The following is a 26484-nucleotide window of genomic DNA, read 5'->3' on the forward strand; positions in this document are numbered from 1 at the left end:
AATGTTATTTTATATAGCGTGTTCTATAGTAGCTACACAGCGAATTTCATAAACTTTCTCAGTTCGGATAGTTTTCAAAATCGCGCTTGATTTCTTCTCTATACGCGTAAATTGTCAACATTTTCTTGACGAATATTATGCTTCGAAAAGGCCATTTCGCTGTAAATGTCTTAATCAGGTCAGTGAGAGACTAATGTTATTTCATTTAGTGTGTTCTATAGTAGCTACACAGCGAAATTCATAAACTTTCTCAGTTCGGATAGTCTTTAAAATCGCGCATGATTTCTTCTCTAAAACGCGTGAAATATTGACATTTTCTCAACGAATATTAGGTTTCGAAAAAGCCATTTCGCTGTAAATTTCTTAATCAGGTCAGTGAGAGACTAATGGTATTTTATTTAGAGTGTTATATAGTAGCTACACAGCAAATTTTGTAAACTTTCTCAGTTCGGATAGTTTTCAAAATCGCCCTTGATATATTGTCTACGCGTAAAATGTCAACATTTTTTTGACAAAAATTATGCTTCGAAAAGGCCATTTCGCTGTAAATTTCTTAATCAGGTCAGTGAGAGACTAATGTTATTTCATTTAGTGTGTTCTATAGTAGCTACACAGCGAAATTCATAAACTTTCTCAGTTCGGATAGTCTTCAAAATCGCCCTTGATTTCTTCTCTAAAACGCGTGAAATATTGACATTTTCTTAACGAATATTAGGTTTCGAAAAAGCCATTTCGCTGTAAATTTCTTATTCAGGTCAGTGAGAGACTAATTTTATTTTATTTATTGTGTTCTATAGTAGCTACACAGCGAATTTCATAAACTTTCTCAGTTCGGATAGTTTTCAAAATCGCCCTTGATATATTGTCTACGCGTAAAATGTCAACATTTTTTTGACAAAAATTATGCTTCGAAAAAGCCATTTCGCTGTAAATTTCTTAATCAGGTCAGTGAGAGACTAATGTTATTTTATTTAGTGTGTTCTATAGTAGCTACACAGCGATTTTTATAAACTTCCTCAGTTCGGATAGTTTTCAAAATCGCCTTTGATTACCCAGTGTTTTTTTTAAATAATTAGCTTTGAAAAAAAAGTTCGTAAGAACTACTTTTGGTATGCTTAACGCTTTGGTATATTGTGTTTCATTCTTTATGATTAGCATTAATGAATTTTCAGGCATTTTTATCTAATAATTTGTTTAGATTTTGCATTATCTTTCATTTTATATTATTTTTACTTTGTGGTAAACGGCGAAAAAATAATTAAAAAAAAAAAAAAATTGCAAAAAATTATTTCGCCGAAATGACAATGGTCTAATAGCGGCTTGAATCACCGCTCCGTTTATCGTATGTACTGCTGAGATTTGTTAATATACTCGACGGGCAACATCTACTGAGTGAAGTGTCTTTGTCTAGAGAGTACAAGAAGTTAAGGACAGGTATTCTAGCGGCCTGCTCCCTTGGAGTCGGATTAAGAACTTGTAAGAGACTAGGCAGCCGTCGGCTCTCGTCTTCAGAGCCAGCAGCCTTCTTACCCCTAACTAAACACCCCGATTCGCCAAATGACATACTTTATAGAACTCATTTGACCCACATCAGTTGAGAAACATTTGTTTTATATTTTTCCCAAGATTGGTCCTTATTAGGCATATCATATACAGTTTTAGTATTGTTGTATCTTGTAGATATGGATTTAATACTGCAGACAAACAACATTATATCTGGCAGTCCATTTTCTGGTGTTATTGCTTCTATGAAACCACACAAACTAATTGAAAATTTAAATAGGGTAAGTTGAAATTATTTATACATGTTTTACCAGTGCGTCCTCTGTTAATATATGTTCTTCTTATAGGGCACACAATAGCAAACGTGCTGTCAGGAAGACAATACAGTAACATGTAAATCAGGATAAGGTGTTGCTTTATCTATTGCCCATGTTATGAAATGGTATCAGTAAAAATGGTATCAGTAAAAAAGGATAATAAATATTGTTATCAGCATTTGTTCCACTTCCCAGGGCCCCAAGTTGAAAGTGTGCGATGCAAAAAGTGGCACTATGACTTCAAATGAATGGATTACTGCAAACTAGAACAGGACTTTACAATATTTTTTTAGTGTTATCTTTAAGCACTTTTGCAAATTCCGATTAATGATTGACTGTCTTTTTAATGAAACATGTGAACTTAGAATTGTAACCAAATACTTTAAATGCTGAAAATTCATTATTTTTATTTCCAGGTTGTTTGAAGGAAATCCGTGGAGAGGTCCCAAATCTATTACACTCTATATTGACGCCATCTTTTGTTATGCATTTTCTTTCTTTTTCATGTACATTGTAATTACTGGCTATATAATTTCAATTTTACATAGTAATTATGACACTAAAGTCCATAATTATTTCATTGGTGTTGGTAAATCATCATATATAAATATTTCATGAATAGTGTAGTCAGGGGCGTAGCGTGGGGGGGTATCTAGGAGTCTTGACACCCCCCTTTGAAATCTCAGTAAACAATTATCACATCACAAAACTAAAACCGTGATTGCTGCAATGTTACATTGCAAACATTGCACCTGGCGTTGAAAACATGTTGGTGCTTATCGCCCCCTAATCACCGCTCATTATCGTTGTTTCATTTAGCATTTCATCTGTCAACAATACTCTAGTCTTAATCAAGCTTAATATATTTTTTTTCTATTATTGGGACAAATATTTTCAACAACGTAGAAAACAAGCTTGTAAGGTACAGCAAACGTCTTCACCGCAGGTCGCTCTATTTAATGTTTTTTATTAGCCTCAATCTCGAAAAAGAGCGCTTGGCCGTCGCATTTTGAAACATAGATTAAAACGTCCGCGAACTATAGCTTTCCGCTAAACTAATAATAAATGGCCGTCTTACCGTCAGTAATAAGCCATGTTTGTGTGGTTTTCTGGCTCAGTTTCAGCTGAATAATTTGCTAATTATACAGAGTTCTAAAAGGGCGATTTTGAAGCCAGGCTTCATACAATCGGCGAAATTAAACTACAAATATCACCAAATTTGTTTGATAAACATCGTTAAGTTTGCTGACAACGAAGTGCAACAGTTTGTGATTGTTACGTCACAGAGGCTGTTCTAACACCACAATTCCATAGCGTTTTGCGCGCAATTGAAATCATTTGACAATCGGACGTGAATAAGTCAACGAGGTGTTGCAATTTTTCTAACGTCAAATAGACGACTTTAAACAGCCGTAAGCTCGTAATAATCGCCATTTTTAGCGTCTAGAATACACAAAACGTAAAATTTTTCGGGCTTCGCTCGTATTTACTGGAGTTTGTTCACACCATATTCAGGCCCCCTAGTTGGTTTGGGTTACTGATCATGTGACACAGTGGCGTATCCAGGGGGCTGGGGTTTAAAAAAACTATTGTAACCAAAATCTAACGCAACACTCCGTTTTTGTCTTTTTTGGTCGACCGTAAACGCAATATATATTTTATCTCTTTTGATAATTGTTGAGATTGCCTGATTAATTATTAAGTGTGAATTCGACAATTAACAGTTCGCTAAGTCAAACCGTCTCTTTTTTTACACTAAAAGGTCGAAGTTAGGCGCAGCTAATGTTCGCTTTCTGCTCTAATATTAGATATCGGTTAAAAACGGATTTTTTTGAACTGAATCAGATTCTTAAAAGGTGGTATAATGATGACTGTCGTGAGCGTTTTAAAGTCGCCCTTTTTTGTAATGATGGTTAATGCAAAATTGTTCTCTATAAGCATATTCTAAGACCACGTGTTTAGTGTGCAGTTGACACAACATATTTTCCCTCAACCGCAACTTGTATTTTAGGTGACTTGGCACACAGCTAGCACAGATGTTGCGCTAATCGTCGCATAATAACACCAGGGAAAAACGATCTTCGTTTAGTATTGGCAAAAAGCAGGTGGTAGTCCCGTACATGGAACTTAAGAATCTGCGCTGCTAAAAGTAAAAAAATTCGACTATTACACGTATTTTACGGTCTTGGTTTAGTTTTTCACCTGGCAGGAGTGTCGACCACGCTCGTGTTTGAATATGCTGGACGTTAGTTGTTTCCGCTTAGATTGTTTTATGACGTCATTACAATCGCTATTTTATGACGTCACACCCGTTTTATGACGTCATTATTCATTAACCTCAGACGGAAAATAGGGGAATTCCCCAAGTTGAAAATTTGGGACACCCCCCCCTTTGAAACGGTCACGCTACACGCCTGAGTGTAGTCATGTTCCACCCGATGCCGATTTGACTATGCAACACCTCAGTGTCATCAGTTTGATGTAGTGTCCGCAACGCTATCATATCAATAATGTTGTATTTCCAGGAAGAATTCTTTGTAGGTCCAAACATCACTGATATTGGTCCTAGCATATATGTCATAGGATGGTTTATTTTTTATTTCATCACCTCCAAATTTCTCAATAAATATGCCATTTGTAGTGTCCGCAACGATATGTAGTGGCCGCAACATTAAAAGCACTTGCACAATAATGAACTGTTTTTAGAACATTCATAATAAATAATCGCTAAAAAGTAATGATGGAACACCCCATGTCACTTTGGGGGACCTACAAAGAATTCTTTCTGGAAATACAACATTATAGATATGATAGCATTGTGGACACTACATCAAACTGATGACACTGAGGTGTTGCATAGTCAAATCGGCATCGGGTGGAACATGACTACACTATTCATGAAATATTTATATACAATGATTTACCAACAACAATGAATTAATTATGGACTTTAGTGTCATAATTACTATGTAAAATTGAAATTATATAGCCAGTAATTACAATGTACATGAAAAAGAAAGAAAATGCATAACAAAAGATGGCGTCAATATAAAGTGTAATAGATTTGGGACCTCTCCACGGATTTCCTTCAAACAACCTGGAAATAAAAATAATGAATTTTCAGCATTTAAAGTATTTGGTTACAATTCTAAGTTCACATGTTTCATTAAAAAGACAGTCAATCATTAATAGGAATTTGCAAAAGTGCTTAAAGATAACACTAAAAAAATATTGTAAAGTCCTGTTCTAGTTTGCAGTAATCCATTCATTTGAAGTCATAGTGTCACTTTTTGCATCAAACACTTTCAACTTGGGGCCCTGGAAAGTGGAACAAATGCTGATAACAATATTTATCATCATTTTTTTACTGATACCATTTCATAACATGGGCAATAGATAAAGCAACACCTTATCCTGATTTACATGAATGTATATTGTTATATTGGTAAGATTTAAGGAGTCCAAAGTGTTATATTCTATTGATTATTATTTAATACATGTAATAGATACATATTGATGTTTTTGAATGCAAAATCAACATTTTTTACAATTTACTAGTTTTTGCCAACATATAGCTAGATGTTTGTGGCTCTCATGAAAACACAAAAGAATATTTGACTATTATGGCTCCCTTAGTTAAAAACCCCTGGTGTAACTGAATGAGGGGCGGTGCTTTGCAATAACATTGCAAAAGATTTAAGCTCTTGGTAGTCTGTTACTTGAATATGAGGTGTCTTCCAATATACATATATACTTGTACTTAACATTGTATAGTATCTTTCTCTTTGTCATCGTATAGAATCCTCCTCTGTTAGTATAAGTAGTATTGTGCGCTGATTGTGTATAAAGTTTTCAGTCGCAAATCATTAAAATTATTGGCAATTTTCGCCATACATTGATTGAAATTATTGGTCTATGTATTGGCTTCTAGTGTGCATTGCTGTACCAGCAAACCTATAAGTTTTTTTGACTTCCTGGAAGCACCAGACAATCACATTTCATAATTATACATTATTATAGTGCGTCATAAAGCTTTTTCGCAATCTATTACAAAGCAATGAAATTTTGTAATTTCTACTCAAATATCCCACTACAAATTTGGAGGGTAGAAAGCCAACAAAATTACCTTTCATTTAAGCTAAGTTGCAGAAAAATCGAAGTAGAGTATTTTTCGCTATAAGCGATCAAAGTTTTGTCATGCATGACTGATCACAAATAGTCATGTGTGAAACTAGCCACTTGGTGGCCTGTAGTGATACAAAAACAAACAACAATATATCTTTTTAGAATCTGCTTACTTCGGAGAACTGATATGCGTTGGAATTTTTTAGTTACCATTTAAAACACCTTCATAATAGGTCAAACAAAATTTGCAGTTAAATGTTATGCATGAGCGACCAGGAAAAAGCCTAAAAAGAGCCAATTTTCAGTCGCTGATATCTCAAAAAGTACTTGAACAATTTCGGTAAAATTGGTATCACTATTTTGTAGTGTCCACAACGCTATATTTTCACAATGGGATGCCCTCATAAAAATGCTTATGAAATTCTGAATTTACTTGATAAGTCCATAATATTCCATATCTGAATAGCTGGATACATGTAGTTTGCAAAAACACATATTTCTTATTGATTTGGAACAACTTAGTTTGTGACCATTTTGCACACAATCTGCACACCTTATCCTGATTTACATGTAAGCTGTTTGATTAATTACTGTTGTCTTGAAAGTCTGGCTGTCTGCATTCTGTCGCAGGTGCACCCCTTAAACCTTAATTCAAAAAAACCTTAATTCAAAAAAAAGTTTGGCCGTTGTAAAAAGTCAACACCAAGTGTGCATAAAATTCTGATTGTACATCTACCAAGCGCTCAAAGTTTTGCGCAAGTGCCGAAAATGAATGTGCCAAGTGCCCAAATTATCAGACGCAAAAGTGCCCAAATGGACTCTGCGGAAGACCTTTTTTTAGGCTGCTAACTTCTGCACCACCGTTTTCATCCTTAGCATCTGAGAAAGATCATGCAGTTTAACAAAACTATTTTTTTAGTATAAATCTCACAATTTCTCCTTGCCTATATTCTGGATTTTCCTATTTTCATGCTAAGGAAGGCAAGGTTTTTTCAAATTGCACTATGATATGTGCAAGGATGGATTCAGGATTTTTGTTTGGAGAGGGGCTGTGAAAATTTTCAGGGATGATGATAGTCACGTAATAACATTAATTTGTCTTAAAACACCTGCTGTTCTGGAAAGTACCCGTACATAAATGCAGCTAAAATTCAGTCTAAGAAAAAACAATGTTTATTTAGTTTTAAATAGAAAACTTTAAATTAAATGATATGAGATGCATTAGGCAATAAAAGAGATGCGCATATTGGTTAATATAATAGCATTTATAGTTTAAATTAGATGTGTCACACAATTACCAAACCCATACAAGTAGGGGGCTTTGGTTGAGGTTTAAACACCCCTTAGGAACCTGGCAGTATCCCAAAAAATTAACATTCCATGTTTTGCAGGTCACTTAAAACATTGATTAATATTATTAAGTGAATGAAACTGCAAAAATTGTCCACTTGAAATAAAACACTATGAATTTGCGTTGTCAGGGTGTCACTAAACTGTTATACTTCGCTGTCAGTAAAATAAAGAATGTTTAAAGTTTAAACAAATCGCTGTAAATGGAGCGTAACTTATAAATCACCTATTTTTATAGAGATATTCTTACAGATTTACCAAAAAAACTATACTGCTACAAATAAATTGTATACCTCAACAAAATAAAACAAATAGTGACTCGGAGTTCAAGATTTAGCATGGATTTAAGTTTACTGAGTTTCATCTATTATGCGGGCGTTAGGTAGGTCATGTGGATCCATCCACTTTGGCTTGTCATTGACACGCTCATGTAGAGCGGCTTTTTAAATGGAAATTTCATTAGTGCTATTCTTTCCAGGAAGACGAAGCAATTTTTTTTAAGAAATCCGTGGATGTCAGACAAAATATTACCCATTCCCACAAATCAATCGACTTGGTAGCTGGTTACACCAAAGTTAAAAATTACTAAGTTGTTAGTGCAATGTTTCACTTAAACACAAACAACTATAAATTGCTCGCGTTTTTACCAACTCAAAAATTGAAGTTTGACAGACCTGGCATCGATAAATCATGCAGGGCTAGTGTCATATGGAAATGTATGTTCGCTTCTTTCAAATTGCCCTTTTTTTCCTTACCTCACATTTTATTATTGCAGATGGAACGGTACTGTGTATTACAACCGTGACAGCTTTTTGTTCCTTTACGAAATTGAGGCTAATTAATACACCTAACCAAGCAACCTGAGGCAAAAAGCTCTTGACCGGCCTGACGCTAATAAATGTCGACGTGATATTAAATTATATTAAAAAAATCTATGTATTAATTTTATATATAATTTAATGATTTCTACGTTATTGGCAGCTCATCTCACCAATTATTTGTTTTTACGTTATCTTGATGACAAGTGAAGATCTTAAGGAAACAACGATAACGAGGATCTGGCAGTAATAAACAGCGACGGGTTTATAATGCCAGGTGCAATGTTGCTAGTGTAACATCGCAGCAATCACAGTTCGAGTTTTGTGATCATTGTTTACTGAGAGTCCAAAGTGGGGTGTCAAGACTCCTAGATACCCCACACTACGCCTTGGGCGATTGCGATCGATATGTTGGCCACTCCTACTTTAATTAAAAAGAAATTGCACTTTGTAATTTATTAAATAACATTGCAGAGCAATGTAGAGCAATGTAGAGCAATGTAGAGCTTGCATGGTGTCTTTAGGCTGAATTTATAAAAGTTTCCTAAAATTCACCAATAACAAAGTGAAAACAGAAAGAAGTTCATGCAAAGCTGGATAAAAATTTACATGGTAAAAAATACTTAAACCATATACACAGTTATATCTACAGCGGAATAAAACTTAAAATGGTTGTAACAAGACCTGGTCCTATAGGAATAAGTCCACATATTCATCAAAATATAAACCTAAATGGTTCAAGTCACTGGTCTGGCATCAACAATTTTAGTTTTTTGTTTTGGCCCCAGGCTGTTTGCTCCTGTTTGAAGTCAGGAGTAGGGATGTCTAATAATATCGGATTCCGATATGTGATTGAAGTGGTAGTATAGGCACTCCAACTCATTTTATCTAATTTTTCTGGTTTGAGTATAGTTTGATGTCATTCGAAATCAGAACTGATTACAATACTTTTTCGGAATTTTTATACAGCATATTTACGACGTAGTCGGTTTTCAGATTGTGAAGTGTTTCGCCTGTAGGCTAACATGCGTTTCTGAAACACATAGAACAACGGTCGAAACATGTTATTATGCGTGGGGTCATAACCCATTTTGCGACCTGTAAAAACTAGCTGCATAGTCACTTGTTTTATTTAACCCAATGTATTTTTTACCCCATAATTTTGATTTGTAATCTGTAGGTTTATAAAGTAAACTAAATATGCCTAGCAAATATGTAACCCTACCAGAGCTATACATTGAGGATTGTTTGTAGACCATGAGCTAAAAATACTAAGGTAGACAACTAACAGGCATGTACTATAGGTAAAATAACCAAACTTGTTAGTCTTATTCAGGATATTGAAAGCTATGTGCCAAAAAGTATGAAATACCAGGTAACTTTAGTGGCAGAAGAAAGTGAAACTTTTTAAGAAATTATTCCGATATTGATACCCAATATTTTGAACAAAATGTACCCAATCCGATTTAATACCACATGAATTATTACTATGCTCAAATAAGCAAAATAGATTAAATTTAAACTTTTTGAATTATTCTTTTTAGGTCAATTGATCTAAATTTGTTTAACATTAGGAAATAAGTTTAACTCATTATTTTAACCTTCTATAACTTGAAATTAGTGGAAAAATATTTTTAGAAAATATAACAAGTGTCCCAGAACCTATGCAAGTGCAGATTACCCATCAGCCTAATTAGAAATAAAAAAAAATACACTTCTGCTGCTAAAACACAAAGTTAGACAGACAAGTTAGCTAAAATCGTTTTTTACCCCACTTCACTGTATTCGATTTATACCTTATTCTGACTTTTGGTATTTTGGTCTTATTCTGGCCTTCATTTTATTCTATTTCGCGTCTTTTTGCTGGAGTACATTTAAATAATTGTAAATATCAATAAAAAAAGTTCAACCGAGATTTTTTGTTTTTTTTGCAAACTCAATTAGGATGCAAACTTAATCGGTGTGAACTCATCTAGAATAGTACTTTACGCAGGTTTGGTTCTCACTTAAAATTCTCTTTGGCGTGCAGTCTGCAAATATTGGCCCTACCGCTGTTATTTCTTTGGTTATTGTTAACCTGTGTTGTGCTTCCTGTACCCAATATTAGTTTTTTATAAATCTGTTTGTTTATTTTAATGCATGACTGAACAAATCATTAAGCTGTAAAGCAATTTATCGTTAAAACAATGTAGAATATTCCTTTAGCCAAGTTGGTTCATTTACAGTCTTTAGTAAGAATTACACTGACAATATATGCATATTTGTTTGACTTTTAGACAAGCTAATAAAATCAAGTATTTATTTAAACATTTGCCAATTTTATGTTGGTCACAACTCGCTGGTAAACATAATATCAATTACAGCAATTTTTGCTGTAAATTATCACCAAGTGGAAATAAACGGCCAACCTCCTCCCAAAATAGTTATGGATTGATTTCTTTTCCATAAATTTGTTTTAAGAAATGGAATATTTTGTTTGCCGGTCGGTCGTATGTTTACATGAAGACAGACAGAGAGACGCTGCTCACATGTAGCACACTCTGCTCGCACTGAGCAAGAAGTGGCTCGATAAGCTAAAATAGAAAGAAAGTTAGTGCTCTCCGACTGAACAAAATTATTCTCTTTCTATGAGAGAAAGGCGGATCATCAAGCGCGTGTCTCAAGCAAGCGTCAGGCGATTTTCATTTTCAAACACGATTATTTTTACGTTGGATGTAGTTTGGTAACGCACAACCAGTATAGCAGAATGCTGGCAACTTGGCGACTATGTCGGCTGAGGAATCAGCCAAAAAAACAAAGAAATTTATGCGAAAAATTATTTATTTAAAAAAAGAAAAAAATATTTTAATATTATTTTTTAAACATCCATTTCACGAAAAAAGATTTGTGTTTGGTTCTACACATATTCAATCACATATATTTTTTAAATGCCCGAATATGTACAAACATTATGCATTACAATTGGTAGGAATTAATTTTGTTTTAGCCATTCTTAAAACCCTTTGTCCTTATTTGTAAGAATTGTCTTTCTTTTTGACTTAAGTCCTTATTTTTAACTATTACAAAAACTTTGATTAAATTCTTCGAGAATTTATGAGAGCCCAAATCGAGTTCTACAGACATGAACAACTAGTTTTATTTTACCTTTTAAACTAAAATAATAAACTATACCTTGAACTAAAATTACTTTTAAATATTTACAATTAATTTAGTTAATCAAACTACTCTTATATTGAGTTAGAGAGCAATCACAATAGTCATTTCTGTTAAATAGACGGGTATGACATTCGCATGGGCATATTGAGGATATGCCAGGCCATGCTTCTAAACCTAAGGCTTAAACTATATGTTGGCTGTTTTAATTACATAAACGCAAAAAAAACTTGTTTTGCTATGATTGTATCTCTGTTTTCAAATCTATTTATCCAATAGGCACTATGCATACTATAGCATGTTGCACTGTGTCACAACTGGTTTCCGTTTTGCCCAAATTTTACGCTAAAATTTTGCAATATATAATTGTTATATTTTAGAAATGTCATATTTCTCATTGTACACATCAATGGCGTACTTTAGAACCAGCATTTCCTGCCAACGATCTTTGATGGGAAGGTTCTGGAATGCATCAGGCACTGTGTGACTTAAACTTCGGCAAACAATTTTTATTAAATTGGATTATTCATATCATTATTTCGAGCAATATACTGAGAATTTTTTTTAGTGCTTTTCAATTTCTTACCTAGTTTGAAACTGTTTCTTAACTAGTTTTCTGATTAATACCCTTTTTTATGGCCCAGACATGTCAAGGTTGATACTTTCCTTGGGCAAACCCAGCATTTAACTTTAGGGGCGGGTCTAAAAAAACAAATAATTTTTGCCAAAAAGGCTTGTCGTCAGAAGGCTGGAAAATTTTGCCACATACATCAGAAAACCTACACGGAAGTCGTACAACAAACCTTCCCAAGTATTTATTGATAGTGTTTGAGGCCAAAGCCTAATGGAGTCTTACAATGTGTTTAACCACGGAAAATTTAGTCAGAGTTGGCAAAATATTGCGTTTATTGTTTAAGGGTAGGCAATTTTTATTTCCGATGGAAATTTTTTTTACACTTGACATTGTTTAGCACCGGGATTTCGTATTTGCTTGAATATCCCGCTATCATGCAAGTCTAAACAATTGATGCTACAACCTAAAGTTTTATATCTGAGGGTTATTCCTAATCGTCAATTGTCTTGGGTTTTCGTTATTTAAAAGATGTATGACATGCTTAAGTATCCGTGTTACTCCTATTGTGGGTAGAATTTCGTTAATTCACTCCAAACACATTTAGAGGCAAACAGTCAAGGGACAATCATCACCATTTTTGTGTTGCAATGTAGGCTACACTGTCTCCAATTTTTTCGCCGCGTTTTCCTTAACATCCTTTTATTAGGCATCACGACAGTTACACAGACAACGTACAGCAACCCTAACTATGAAATAAATTGTTGTTATTTAGTCCAAAGCCAAATGGCTTCTTACAGTAAAGTTGCCTGTACTAACAGAATGTAGCAAACATTGGCATGTGGTTGTTTCTCGCCTCGGTCCCAGTATGGCCAGAGGTCGTGAGTTTGAACCTCATTGCAGGCTAGTTGTTTTTCTTGCCTGCCTCCCTTGCGTCATTTATAGACAGATCGTTTATTCTGCGATGGCCATATCAGCAGAGTTCATATTGATTTAAATTTACATTCACTAGTCGGGCAAGAGGATTAACAATCCGTATTTGCCTGGACGAAAAAATAACACTTGCCAGAAATGATAGCACGCTGTGTTATATTTTTGTCTTAATTGTTTTTCACTAATGATTTGACCTGCCGTTGATTTACTGTACATTTAAATAGTTCTTGTATGATTGGCCTTGTATCTTCAAACGACTATTAAATGCCTTGGACTTTTTACCAACACTGGTACACTAGTTCTGCTTATAAAAACTTAAATCTACTTGTGTTTGTTTGATTTGTTGTTATTCAAGCGTTGTATTGCACTCACATTGGCAAGTGGATGTGTGCAAAATGTCAACACTGAATCTGTTTTATCTTACAATACTTTTGTTTCAGGTTGACCATGAATTTGATCAACCAGAGTACCGATATGATGAGTTGGGTTTTAGAGTTGATTTTGAAGGTTAGTTGCCTTTGTTATAGTTCCTCTTTATTGAAACTTTATATTTAAAAAAAAAATTGTGTTGCATTTGATTAAAATACATATTGTTTTACTTTAGATGGTGCAGAGCCTAACAGCAGTAAAGTTCTTGGAGTGCCCTGGACAGAGAATAATCAACAAAAACTCTTATGGCAGGCCTACTTAGAGTTTACACTTAATACAAAGGTGTGACTACAACTTTTTTAATGCTAATTAAGTTTTATACAACATAATTAGAATGCTGAAAAAATAATAGGCATTCTACAGATTTTGGCGAATTAAGACAAATAGCCGTTTGTTGTGCTATTATTTTAAAACAACCATGTAACAATTGCTTCAGTAGCTTGAACCGTTAGTTACCTGTGAGTTCATAATTTTGATAATAAATTTTTAAATGAAAATTAGATGGTTGCTGGAAGCAGAAAGCAAAAGTAATTCCAAATGTGAACTGTCAACAAAATAAAACTGTAAAAATGTGTTGTTATTGTAGATAAGGTTGTGGGAAGTTGTGTGAAAGTTGAATATGTGGATTGTGCTGAGCGCTGCTAATTATTTAGATAGCTACTTGTGGTCCATGTAACAAGAGCATTATAAAAATTCTAAAAACTAATTATTTTTTAATCAATTTTAATGTTGATGTTAGTTGTAAAGAAAACAAACAAAACACAAATTCCCTCTACGCAGCTTAAAAGCATGTTGAAGGTACACAATGCATCACTCGTAGATATTGCCTATGAAGTATATTAAAGAACATAATATTATAATGGAGCCTACAACGTATCAATCTAATACCTACAAAGGTTTAGGTCGCTCAATAGTAAAACAAACTTTCTAGCATGAAACAAAGCTAAATTATTATGCATTTTTTTCTTTATTAGTCAAATGGTCATTTTGACTGCATGCGGTAATTCTAGGTATGTCCACCACACTGTAATTCTTGTGTTAATAATATATTTGGTGGATCCATGGCCCATTTTTTAAGATTTCTGGTGAACTCAAACTGTGCTACAGAAATTAATATATAAAAAAACAACAACTGAATTCTCTTCTGACTTAACCTAATTCAATAAAAAAAAATCAAGATTTTATTTCAAACAAGTTTGATTTAATAGAAAAAAGCTTGCAAATAACAATGTAGATGTTAAATTAAAAAAAAGAAAAACGCTGAACTAAATATACAAATATAAGAAGTGCAAAATCAACTCATTAAAAGTAAGATCCATATTAACAATTTAGAGTAATAAATTAAAGGGAGTTTTACCCTCACCCAATGAGTGCACTGATGATATTGTTAAAGCTGTTGCTAAGCAGGTTGTTGTTCCTGTGAAAAAATTTGGTAAACAGTCTTGAATATACAAATATATACAAGTATGGGGCAGTGTACCGCACATTGCAACCAAAAGTATGTTTGTTTTTAAATCTGAATTAAAACTTTCATACCTTGACCCTACTAAACGTCATACGTCAATTGTTAACCCAGCGTCCAGCGGTTTTTTGTTGGTATATTTGTTGTCTCGGCATACCTTACTCCACAGAGTGTTTTGCCTTTGTTTTATGTAAAATCATCGTTGCACCGTGTTGCATGTGATTAATTATTGAATAACTGTCGCCCAAGGCGATATTTAATGCATGGTTAATTCTGTAATTGCCCAACGTTTCGTTTATACTGATGTATTTTTAATTATAACATTAATGTATGTATTTTATATTGTATGTGCGTAATTGTGTTTGATATAATTATTTCCTTTTTCGTTATTGTCTTTATATGATTGTTTCTTTGCAATTTTTTTCTTGGCAAATTTAATCTTTAAAATATTGCTAAAATAGAAGGGTCAGTCTCTTTGAATAACCACTTGTGGTTTAAGACTGTTCCTTCCCCTAATTTGGTGACATGCATGTGCATTCGGAAATGGGGAGAAAAAATAAAACTTAAAAGTTAAAGTCTATCAAGTTAGGCAATTCTTTCCTATAAATTGTCTGTTTGTGTGAATGTATACTATCTTTGCAATATGATCATCGTAGTAACACCAAGCAAAATTTTACACTGGATCTACGATTTTGCTTTTTGTTTCTTTTTATGTGGTTTTTGTGAAAACTTCCAGCTGCACGGAAGTCTTTTGGCAGAATAATTTCCTTTTAAAATAATTGTAATAGACATTATTTTATCTAGCAATGTGCTTTTGATGTACCCAATGTGTCGAGTCTCTTGGTTTTTCAAGGATCATTTTTTTGAATTTAGTTAGTGCCTCATTAGTGCTACGATTTTTTAAAACAGAGAAAGAGTCTTTATTACGAGCTTCGAATGTGACTTCGATTAACCTTATTATTTGTGTAGTGTTGAATGTATTTGCGCCTTAGTGTTTAAGGAAATAACTGGCGCTAAGTAATATTTCGCTTAGTAGTGGTGCCCAACACCAACTAATTTAATTTCTCGCCTAAGCCACTCACCAATCGGGCGAATGGGTGTTAATCAGCACTCGCCCAGAGGGGCGAGTGCATAATCCTAACCCTGCTATATATTTACTGCAATATCATCATTACGTTTAACTGTAAGGGCAAGGAAATTTCTTGTTTTACACATTTAGTTTGCCATTATAAATTCTACTTTTATTTTTAGGTTGAACATCTAACATGGGACAAAATTGAAGCTGATCTTCCTCGATCAGATAAACTAGTCCAACTTGTGCAAAATGGAATTCCACATAGCATGCGTGCACAGGTATACTCCTAAACAAGTTGTCAGCAGAGTTCCCTCAATTTTTTTACCTTGTGCACAGGTGCTCAAAATTTAAGTGCTGAAAATAAGTGAACAAAGTGCCCAAATTATCAAACTTAAATAGTCCTAAGTTCTGCTGGAAGACCTTTTTTGGCCTTTACTTGTAATCAGCTGCTGACGTCAATATCCGCCGTGTAGATTCACCTTAAGCGACGCAATAGTCACCTAATCACTGCTTACTTGTCATTCAACACATCTTGTCTTTCCTTTGGCATCATAAGAATTATGGAAATTCACCTTCTAAATACTATTTGTCCACCAGACAGATATTTTTTTTTCGGATATTAACGGAAGATATAACATAAACCTCAACGTTTTTAGCGAGATGAAAAAGGAAGAAGGCTTTATTTAGTGTTGTCATTTGTCGAATACACCCTTGCTAATCAGCCAACCTGAACGAGAAAAAATAGCCTTTGTTTGCGTTCAACCAAACAAAAGACGAAAAGCGGCGCTTTATTGATTTTGGTTTCGCATTAAATTGAGACGCGTGCCAAATTACATGAAAAACAACATTCGGACGATTTGGTAAATCCGATTCTGACGATTTGGTAAACCCTGACAGAAACAAACAAAAAGGATAATATCACTAACGAAAAGGGTGGTGTCCGAACCCCCAACCAAACCCCAGGTTGGTAGAGTGACGTTCTTGGTATGACTGGAGGTGAGTTTGAACCTTACTGCAGGCTAGTTGTTTTTCTAGCCTGCCCTGCTTGCATCATTGATTGACAGATTCGTTGAGTCTGTGATGGCTTTCAGTGTATTAATGATATGATACGTAAGCCGTAATCTTGGTCAAAAAGCAGCTTCGGAAGGGCTTGATCATAGTTGTTAACGCACATATGTGTGTGCATGTTTCATTGAATATGATATAGTACTGTTGATCCCTTTCAATATGAAACTGATTGTACTAACAGAATGTGGCAAGCATTGGCATATGGTTGTTTCTTGACTTGCTTCTCTCTGAGCCTGTGGAGCTCAGTTGGTAGAGCGACGCTCCTTGTATGACCAGAGGTCGTAAGTTCGAACCTCATTGCAAGCTAGTTGTTATTTTAGCCTGCCCTGCTTGCATCATTGATTGACAGATTCGTTGAGTCTGTGATGGCTTTCAGTGAACCAATTAGGTTGTATTTTGTATTGTGATGAATATATAAGTTTGTTTGTAAAAATAGTTGAGTAGAATTATTTGACTGTTTTTAGATTTGGTTACGCTTGTCTGGTGCTATGCGCAAAATGACAACCAGCAAACTCTCATATAATGAAATTATTGTCAGTGCTACAAGTGCAACACAAGCTGTCATCTCAAAGGCTATTGAAAAAGATTTGCTCCGAACAATTCCAAATAATGCATGTTTTTCAAGCTTGGACAGTTCAGGAACACCTAAGTAATCAATTGTTTGTATTATACAAAAATTGGTGTTTTTTAATTTATAATTTGTTTAAAGATTAAGAAGAATTTTACATGGACTTGCTTGGTTTTATCCTGAGAATGGATATTGTCAAGGTACCGGAACAGTAAGTTACACAACTACGTAAAAATAGTAATATATGTTTTTTTATGAAAATTAAATAGTTTTCAACTTAATTAAAAGTGTCAGTTTTTTAAACTAATATAAATTTTGTTATTGAATATCAGCACTATTATATTGTTGAATATCCATTATACATTATATCCCAAAACAATAGTTTATAACTATAAGTATTTTGAGAAAAAATAATTTATGATTTTTATATAGAGTGACATCCCACTTCGGTTTGCAATAAACTATCAAACTATCAGCGGCATCCCATTGCATTGTATGCAGCTTAAGTTGTGTTAGTTAGAGCAGCACATTTTTTTATTCAGTTTGACGATGTTCTGTAACTACTTGTTAGTGTGTTTTGAAATAAAATATTCTACAATAAAGAGATGGATCCATAAGTGTGCTCAATGCCCCATACTTTTTTTGGCCTATTATAACTATATCTCATTTTTTCTAGAATGTTTTTGCCTTTGATGGTAGCTTTTCAGACAAAAATCACCATGTGTACTATGTCACTTTTATGAGGAAATGGTTTTACGCTATGATTGATTTAAATGTATTCCATCTTTAAATAATAAACAAAAAATAATATAGCGACTCTATTTGCCAATTTCTTATAATGTCCCTAAACTTTGTTTATGCCATTTTTGTCGTGACTTGTATATGCATAAATCTATTACAAAGTCTTTGCAACTTTGTCATCATATCAAAATGTCTCCTTTTAAATTTAAAGTTTGCTTCAACCAAGTAAACACATTTTTGCGCTACAAACGATTAGACTAAAATGCTATTATAATAATCAAATATTTTTTTAAAACAAAGTTCCCAATGTGTCCTGTCCTCTTAAATTACATCTTCATCTTAGTTTTTTTATACTTGAAGCCAAATGGTCACATTTTTTTTTTCGCTCAACACCTTGCCCCTTTCAAACTGTTGAGTTGCACCAATTGGCGCACAATTTCAACTGTTTTATACTTTGGCTCCTTCTTTAAAAACTTCATAATTTACTCTAAAAATAAAAATTCTGGATCCAGCCCTTACTACTAGCTTGTCAAATCATTACATTTACAGCTTTTAAAATCAGGATAAACTCATATTATGTGCATTCCAGACCCATTTTTTGACCCAGGCCTCCACAATATTTTCTGTTTTACATGGTGCCTTCTAAGAAATGCTGTTGTAAAAGCAATTTTAACTAGAAAAAACAAAACTCAAGTATTTTTTGTGTTTTGTACTGTGATGTGTAAAATGCAACACCATTCTGTATGCTCTATTGTGACTTGCACAACATTTTTATGTTGTTTAAATGCAGCCATCTAGATCTTGAATCTCTTTTATTTTCCGAAAACATTTTTAAATTTATTTTTTTAATCTATTTCTGTGCTTAAACTACATCATGTTTAGCCTGTTGCGCAATGCAAATGACATTTTTGCTCAGAAGATGGCTTGTTGTTTAGTTTAACTCAAGTGTATATTATCATTGTAAAAAATAAACCAAAATTTCCAACCAAACCTTAAAAGAATTTTGCCAGCAAAAAAACAATACCTTTTACATTTTTCAACAATTTCCAGATTGCTTCACACCTTCTTTTATTAATGGAAGAAGAAGACGTATTTTGGATAATGTGTGCAATTATTGAGGATCTTCTTCCTGCTTCCTATTTTGGACCTAATTTATTTGGACTTCATGCTGATCAAAGGGTATTCAGGCAGCTTATTAAACAATACACCCCCCAGATAGATCAACTCTTGCAGGACCATGAAATAGGCATGTTCTGTTATTTTTATATTCCTGCTAAAAAGTATACAACTTTTTTGAAATGCATTGTGCACATCATATTTTGTTCTATACAAGACAATAAAAAGCTTTGCTTTGCTAAACATTTGAAAGGCAGTAAAATTTTATGTTTGTTTTTTTTAGTCCTCTGAAAAGATTTATTCATAGTCCGATAAGTTAAATAAATATCCATAAAGTGTTTTATAATTGTTGTTTTAATTCATTGAATTTTGTGTTAGTATATTTTGCATCTTCTTTATTATTTAGTTAGTGAGTAGCTCATGGGCCGGCAACCTTTTCCTGGTTGCCGGTCACACACATCTTAACAAGTTTTATAATAACTTTTAATTGGGCAAATCTAAATGTTTTACGCAATTGGAAATTAGTCTTAATTAATACTAAAAAGTGCAGCAATGGGCGAAAAGAAAATGCATTTGTTTGGTTTAATTTTGGTAAATCAGTTCTGTGGTATGAACATTTTTCAGTTAAATAGTTGTTTTGCGCATGTCGCCTTTGGTCTAAAAATATTTCGTTAAAACACTATGTACTTTAAAAAGATTTTCATGAAGCACAAATCAAAAAAAAGAAGCAAGAATTATTTTTGCATTTTCGTATAGTTTAAAATACGGGGCATGGCCTTATGTCCAGTTTGTAAAAGAGGTTGCTGGATGGTGGTTGCTGGCAGAATCTTGCCAGCCTTCTGGTGACAAGCATTTTTGTCATAAATTCTTCGGTTTTTTGGTCGCACCCCTAAAGTTAAATAGAGGAATGTATGAAGACTGCCATGTTTAGGTGATAAACAAGGTTAACAAGTGAATTAGTTAACAAAAAGGTGCAACGAAGGCGCCAGATTTTTTGTGACATACAAATACCTGGTACATGCCAAACTACAAACTGGGCATGCACATATCTGCTTTTTCTACTCTAAAACTGTTACATAGATGAGCTTTGTTTCGGTGAACTCAGTTGCAAACATGCAGCACAAAATCAGAATAATGCAAACAAAAATAATTTTTTTAAATATAGTGCTTGAAATAATCATATTTATAATCAATTTTAGTAGAAATTGTTTACCCAGGTTAGAGGCACACAGTCAAGTGCAACATGCCATAGTATGATTAGTGGTTATGGGCTGAATAGATATGTTGCAAGCAGTTACAGAATCATATCAACACAAGGCCAAAGTTTGCTAAAATATTGTTTTGCGTTTACGTAATTAAAACAGCCAAATATATAGCCTTAAATGGAACAGGATGGCCTAGTACATCATCATTATGCCCATGCAAATGTCATACTCATATACCTGTCTATTTAACAAGAATGGCGACTATTTAACAAGAATATCACAATTGCTTTTTAAACTCAATATAGGTGTACTTTCCAAGTCAAAGTAAAACTCCAAACACTCAAAAATTCTCTTCTCGAAATTGAGTAGTTTTTAAATTATGCCTAACCTTGGCTTTTCCCCACTAGAAAACATGCTTCGCACTTCAGTAACTTTTTTTAGAATGGCACAAAAAAATATTCCTGCCAAACTGTAATGCGTAGTGTTTCTACATATTCTGCATTTAAAAAATATATGTGGTTAAGTATGTGTAGAAACAACAAGTTTTTTTGAGTGAAATCAATCTTTCAAAAACAAATTAAAAAAAAAAAGGCAAAAGTTTTTTTATTTGCACAATTTCTTTAGTTTTCTGGCTCATCCTCCGACCGACATAGTCGCCAAGTCTGCAGCATTCTACCATACTGGTTGCAGGCATCACTTTCAATAGCAGGCAGGATCATCCCTGAACTAGCTGTTAGCGAAATCTTTTATCACCAGGCTTGTTAGCGGTTTGGTTGATTTTTATAATTAAGTAGTAGTTATACAATCTTCTTGAGTACATTGCTAAAATTGTCACAAGCAGACTGCCAAATAAGAATTGTAAAATCTTTTGACAAAAATGTTTACTTACTGGCTTTACCAGCCTATTTCGAAATAAAATGTTATTATTACTATGTTCAACTTCTTTATTTTATTTAAAATTTTCTATGAAAATTGTTTTCATTAACATGTGGTAAATTAAAGAAGGCATTGAAATACATATTATGATAAACTAACACTGGCTAACAAATACATTTTTTGTTGTACAACAACGCTGCAAGCTATGTTTAGGTAATTTTGGGGTGCTTATATCAAAAATGCAATTAGTTTTTCTCTATCGGGTCTATTGTTTTTGCTGCGGGGTAAAAAAATTATAAAATACCTAAAGCACATCCACCATGCATAAAATATAACAATACCCAATTGGCAGTATAAACTAAAAAAATTCCTTTATATAAAAGCTTTATATTTGTTCGATGGTTATTAAATATTTTGTGCCCAGGTATTATGTCTTCTTTCAAAGGCCAATTTTTCTTTTGTCCTATACTGTGTTTGCTTTGCCACAAGCAAACAAAAAAACTTGTAAGCATAATCTATATTTCGAACACATATGATTCATTTGTGGTGCTAATAGGATATCTTTTGTATAACAAGTTTAATTTTGTCATATTTTTGTGGAGTCTTGTAAAATGACTAAGAGGAATGGACCCCCCGAGCCACCTCTAGCAGAAACTTTGGGTGCTCAAACCCCCTGAATAATTATGAATCTCCCTGTAAAATACTATTTTGCTAGATGAACGCGGCTTGCATTGCTGCTGTGGTGAAGAATAAATTTCAAACTGTATTCTGTGCTGTTAAAAATAGGCACCAAAATTTTCAGGCTCTTTATTAAAATAACTTATGAAATCAGTTTAAACATCCTACAGAAGATGAAGATATATAGTTGTTTTTTCGTAAAACATTTCTTTCATTGATTTTTAAAAAGGTTTAAATCCCTAACCAAGTATTTTAGTTCCCCCTAAGAAATATCATCATCGGTAATATTTCATTCAATAATTAATTTTCTCTTCTGGCCTTCTTGCCGATTCTAAATTTGTTAAGTCTATGACCTTCTATTGTTTATTTATACCTGTTGCATTTACTGAACAAAACTAACTGTCTATAAAACATCTTGCGGTTTGCTACACCATTATTATTCCAAATTTTCAGCTTTTGTTTTAGCTTCACCACTTACAAATCTATTGTATCAATATCAAGTGCAAAAACAAAAAGCAAGGGCCAAATGTCTAATATATTTAAAGGGAAGCATGCAGCCATTCAGTGCAGTATCTATGCTTTATTTTATTTCTGCTTGATTCGTTCGCCAATGAGAAAAGTGCAAGTTTTGTCGTTTTTTTTTATAATTTCATAAGAACATTTGTAATTAAAAATAACTTTGATTTGCAACTAAAGAGATAAATGTGTACTAGCCAATGCACACATGTTAAATGCCTTTCAACATGTATTTTGGTTTAGGATTACCTAAATATTTCTTTGTAAAGATATAAGTTGGTCTCTAAAATTATAATTGATATTGCATAATGTGAGTGTGATTTTGGAGTTATGCACAAATATTTGTGTTGGTCAGTGTATTCTATGTTTAGAAATCTCATTGATCAGTCTTCATTGGTTTATCACAATGTTTTCTGGGGTTGTTCATACAAAAATACTTTTGAGAATATGGGATTATTTCTTTCTCGATGGTTCTATAGTTCTATTTAGGATTGCAATCGCCTTGCTAAAATTACAGGTAAACTTGTTTTTTTAATTTTCTTACATTTGAAGAATGTGCTCAAAATTTCACTGTTAAATGTTTATAAGTGAACAAACTAATTTCATAACATTTTTTCTTACTTTTATAGGAAAATAATTTGCTGCTATTAAGCAATTCTGCAGAGATCTTCAATGCACTATCAAATGTGCCTAACAAAGTTGATGATGTTGACTGCCTTTTTGAAGTAAGATATTGTTTTTATGTATGTATGCTCACCCTGTGCCTAATCTGGGTATAATAAAAGGTAATTGAACCTTGAAAATGACTATCCAATGAAACATGAACACATATGTGTGTTTACAATTGAAATCTAGCCCTTCTGAAGCTTCTTTTTGACCAACGATTACGGCTTACATATCATTAGTAGGGCGATTATTTTTTGACCTAAAAAATAAAAATTTGACCTGAAAAATTGAAATTTTGACAAATTTTGACCTAAAACTAATTTATTTTGACAAATATTTGACCTGTTAGAAATACATTGATTTAAATAACCTAGGCACCTTTAATCATGCATTTTTTATACCGTATATTGCTCTAAAAGATATAATACGGTTAAAAAGACCTTGAACATAAATTAAAACTAATTTTTTTTGGTAAAATTGAACGATAAATTTCCAGACAACTGAACGACCAATTTCAAAAAGCTGGCTATAGTTATTTTTTTATTTTTTGGACGATTTATGTGCATTTTTATTCGATTTTGACTTAACTAACGCGTAAATTTTGACAAAATTTTGACCTAACGCGTAAATTTTGACAAAATTTTGACAAGTCAAAAAATAATCACCCTAATCATTAGTATACCGAAAGCCATTGCAGACTCTTCACCGAATCTGTCGATCAATGATGCAAGCAGGGCAGACTAGAAAAACAACTAGCCTGCAGTGAGGTTCGAACTCGGAAGAGTCTGCAATGGCTTTCGGTATATTGAAAATGACTATTCTTTATGTTCAATTTAGGCATTATTTCAATGAAAAGGAACTGAAAAATACTAATTTGGGCACTTTTATGTTTGTAGGAAGCTTAAATAAAGCAACAATTTTAGCACTTTTAGCTTATTTGAGCTTTACGGCCAGTGTATCCGTCAATTTATCAATTGGTGTGTTTCATCAGTCACATGACATAGGCCACAAATAGAAAATGCTGATGCAAAAAGGGTTCTTTCACTCTGGAAGTTTCACCATGTGATTTTTGTCAGTAATGTTTAATAAAGAGACTAACGCAAATGGCCTCAAAGATAAATCGCCCATAGATTGCACTGCCACTATGTTGCTGTTCACCATATGTAAATAGAAATTTAACATGGTACTAGAGTAAGTTTCCTGTTTAAAGGCCAACTATGTAGCATTGTCAGACTTTTTAGGCACATAACAGAGATTTGCATATTGCTGGAAATAAAGTCATTTATAACCCAAAATAATGGAAATTGTTTGCCAAGGTTCTACATGACATAGTATGCATTGTGCTTTTGTATTGATTAGAATTGTGCAACACAAAAACAGTTATAAAGCAAAACCCAAAATAGTTAAAGAAATAATGTATTTATTGTTATTTAATTAAGAGCGGACAAAAATATAGTTTATTTAAGTGGAGAAGCATGGCCTAATACCCCCTGGATCCACCCATGCGAATGATATACTTGTCTATTTAACTGGAATTACAACTTATGTAATTGCTTTTTTAAATCAATATAGGAGTATTTAAGCGTTGCCACTCAAGGTAAAACTGCTATATAATTAAACAATCTAAGTTATTTTGTTCAGAATGGCACAACAAAATTAATTACTTACAACTGTAGTGCAGAGTGTTCCTTCTTGCTTAAAAATGTATTCTATTGAATACGTGCGAAAACAACAAGGTTTTTTGTGAAATGGATCTTTAAAAAAAACAATAAAATTTTTTGTTTGCATCAATTTCTTCGGTTTTATGGCAGATTATTGCACCAGCATACTCCCCCAGCATTTTTTTGTAAGGTGAAAAATTTTTTATTAGCCATTCATTATAAAATTATTAAACAAGAAAAAAAAACAGTTAGTTTGAACTTTTATAAGTTAATCTTTGTTTGTTTGTTTAGACATCAACTAAAATTGCAGGATCTCTGTCTTCTGTTGTTCTTAATACACATAGAGAAAAACACCAAGCTTATCTAATAGCAAAACATGGCAAAAACGTTGTAGCTGAAACCCAGGTATATGTATTTATTTTTCTTAAATATAAAGTGCCCTGATAATGAAGACATCGTTAAATTTTGGTGTGTTACTTTAACCATTTATTGGATTTATTTTTGTCTTTTAGACAACAAGAAAACCAGTTGTACGCCGAAGGTCTTTTATTGGAAAACTGTTTACTGGTTGGTTAAAACATCTGTACTACTCACTATTTTATATAAAATATTTTTTGTTTATATTTATTAAAACAAAAATGGTTTTTCAAAGTTGGCAATTTATTTTACATTTTGTAAAAAAAATCTTCTATAATAGGGGCCGGAATTGTTGAAGAGTTTGAAAACTTAAAAGCTAAAAACATAAAACAAACAGAACTGGTTTCCAATTTGAAACAAGCTATATCAAACATAGTTCGTCATTTTTGTCAAGTTGAAGACTATTCTGGACTGGTGAGTTATTGTTAAAATGTGTAATATGTAATACTTTTTAAAGGTAGGTGGTTGGTTTGAGGCGTTGCTCTGAGTAAAAACACCTAGCAATGGGAATGTTACTAATTTTGTTTGTTGTTAAGAGATAATTAAAATTAAACGCTGTGATTTTTTAACAACTGGATTACCCACCCAAAAATCCTGGATTCGCTAAATGCTTAAAAGTGTCATGCTTTAAAGCCCGAAAAATATGATTAGTGATAGTGTGTATTTAGTCCATTATATTGATATTAGTTATCTTTTGTAACGTTAAAATTTTCTGCTGATAGAGTTGGTGTAGAGCTTGTAATACTGGCAATTCTTCCTATTTATATGTTACAAGTTTATTGTGCACTATCAAAGATAGGTACCACATACATTGCATTTAATAGTGAGTACAATGCAACACTGCACACAGAACTCTTTAGCAATTTGGTCCTGTTTTTAAAAGCATTGTTGGGTCTTAGTGCTTCTTTTTTGACTAATCTGTTATGCAGTCAAATAATGTACTGCAAATAATACAAAGTTACTATTGACATAACAAATACTTGACAATTTACACTGTGCATAACTGCATAACCTCGCTGAATATTGGCCTAAAGTTGACCTTAAGTAACCCTATAGCCTATAGCGCATTTTCTCGATGGCCAGCAAGTGTTACTTTTGCAACTTAGCGCATTTAGGGAAATTGCGAACTCCGCTCCTGACATTACACGCTAGTCGCTCGCCCCATAACGCCTGATTGACACTTAATTATTAGACGAACGTTATAGCCAGACGCGAAGTAATTGGTCGCGCGAAAAA

The 26484-nt window shown here is 33.3% G+C and overlaps 1 protein-coding gene across 1 annotated transcript in view; it reads left to right on the forward strand.

Moving 5' to 3' along the window:
* Positions 1-1470: 1470 nt before the first annotated feature.
* The window catches only part of LOC146168216 (small G protein signaling modulator 3 homolog), a 50096-nt gene continuing 25082 nt past the window's right edge, over positions 1471-26484 (forward strand). Inside the window, exons 1-12 of the mRNA XM_083389296.1 lie at positions 1471-1784; positions 13211-13277; positions 13375-13481; positions 15913-16014; positions 17269-17453; positions 17514-17583; positions 19164-19359; positions 22876-23021; positions 23134-23229; positions 25123-25236; positions 25344-25398; positions 25529-25662. Coding sequence (XP_083245422.1) covers positions 1683-1784; positions 13211-13277; positions 13375-13481; positions 15913-16014; positions 17269-17453; positions 17514-17583; positions 19164-19359; positions 22876-23021; positions 23134-23229; positions 25123-25236; positions 25344-25398; positions 25529-25662 — 1374 coding nt within the window. The 5' untranslated portion in view covers positions 1471-1682. The remainder of the gene's footprint in view (positions 1785-13210; positions 13278-13374; positions 13482-15912; positions 16015-17268; positions 17454-17513; positions 17584-19163; positions 19360-22875; positions 23022-23133; positions 23230-25122; positions 25237-25343; positions 25399-25528; positions 25663-26484) is intronic.

The sequence above is a fragment of the Ascidiella aspersa genome, chromosome 1 (assembly GCF_963924565.1).
Source record: "Ascidiella aspersa chromosome 1, kaAscAspe10.2, whole genome shotgun sequence".
In the NCBI taxonomy this organism is placed as follows: Eukaryota; Metazoa; Chordata; class Ascidiacea; order Phlebobranchia; family Ascidiidae; genus Ascidiella; species Ascidiella aspersa.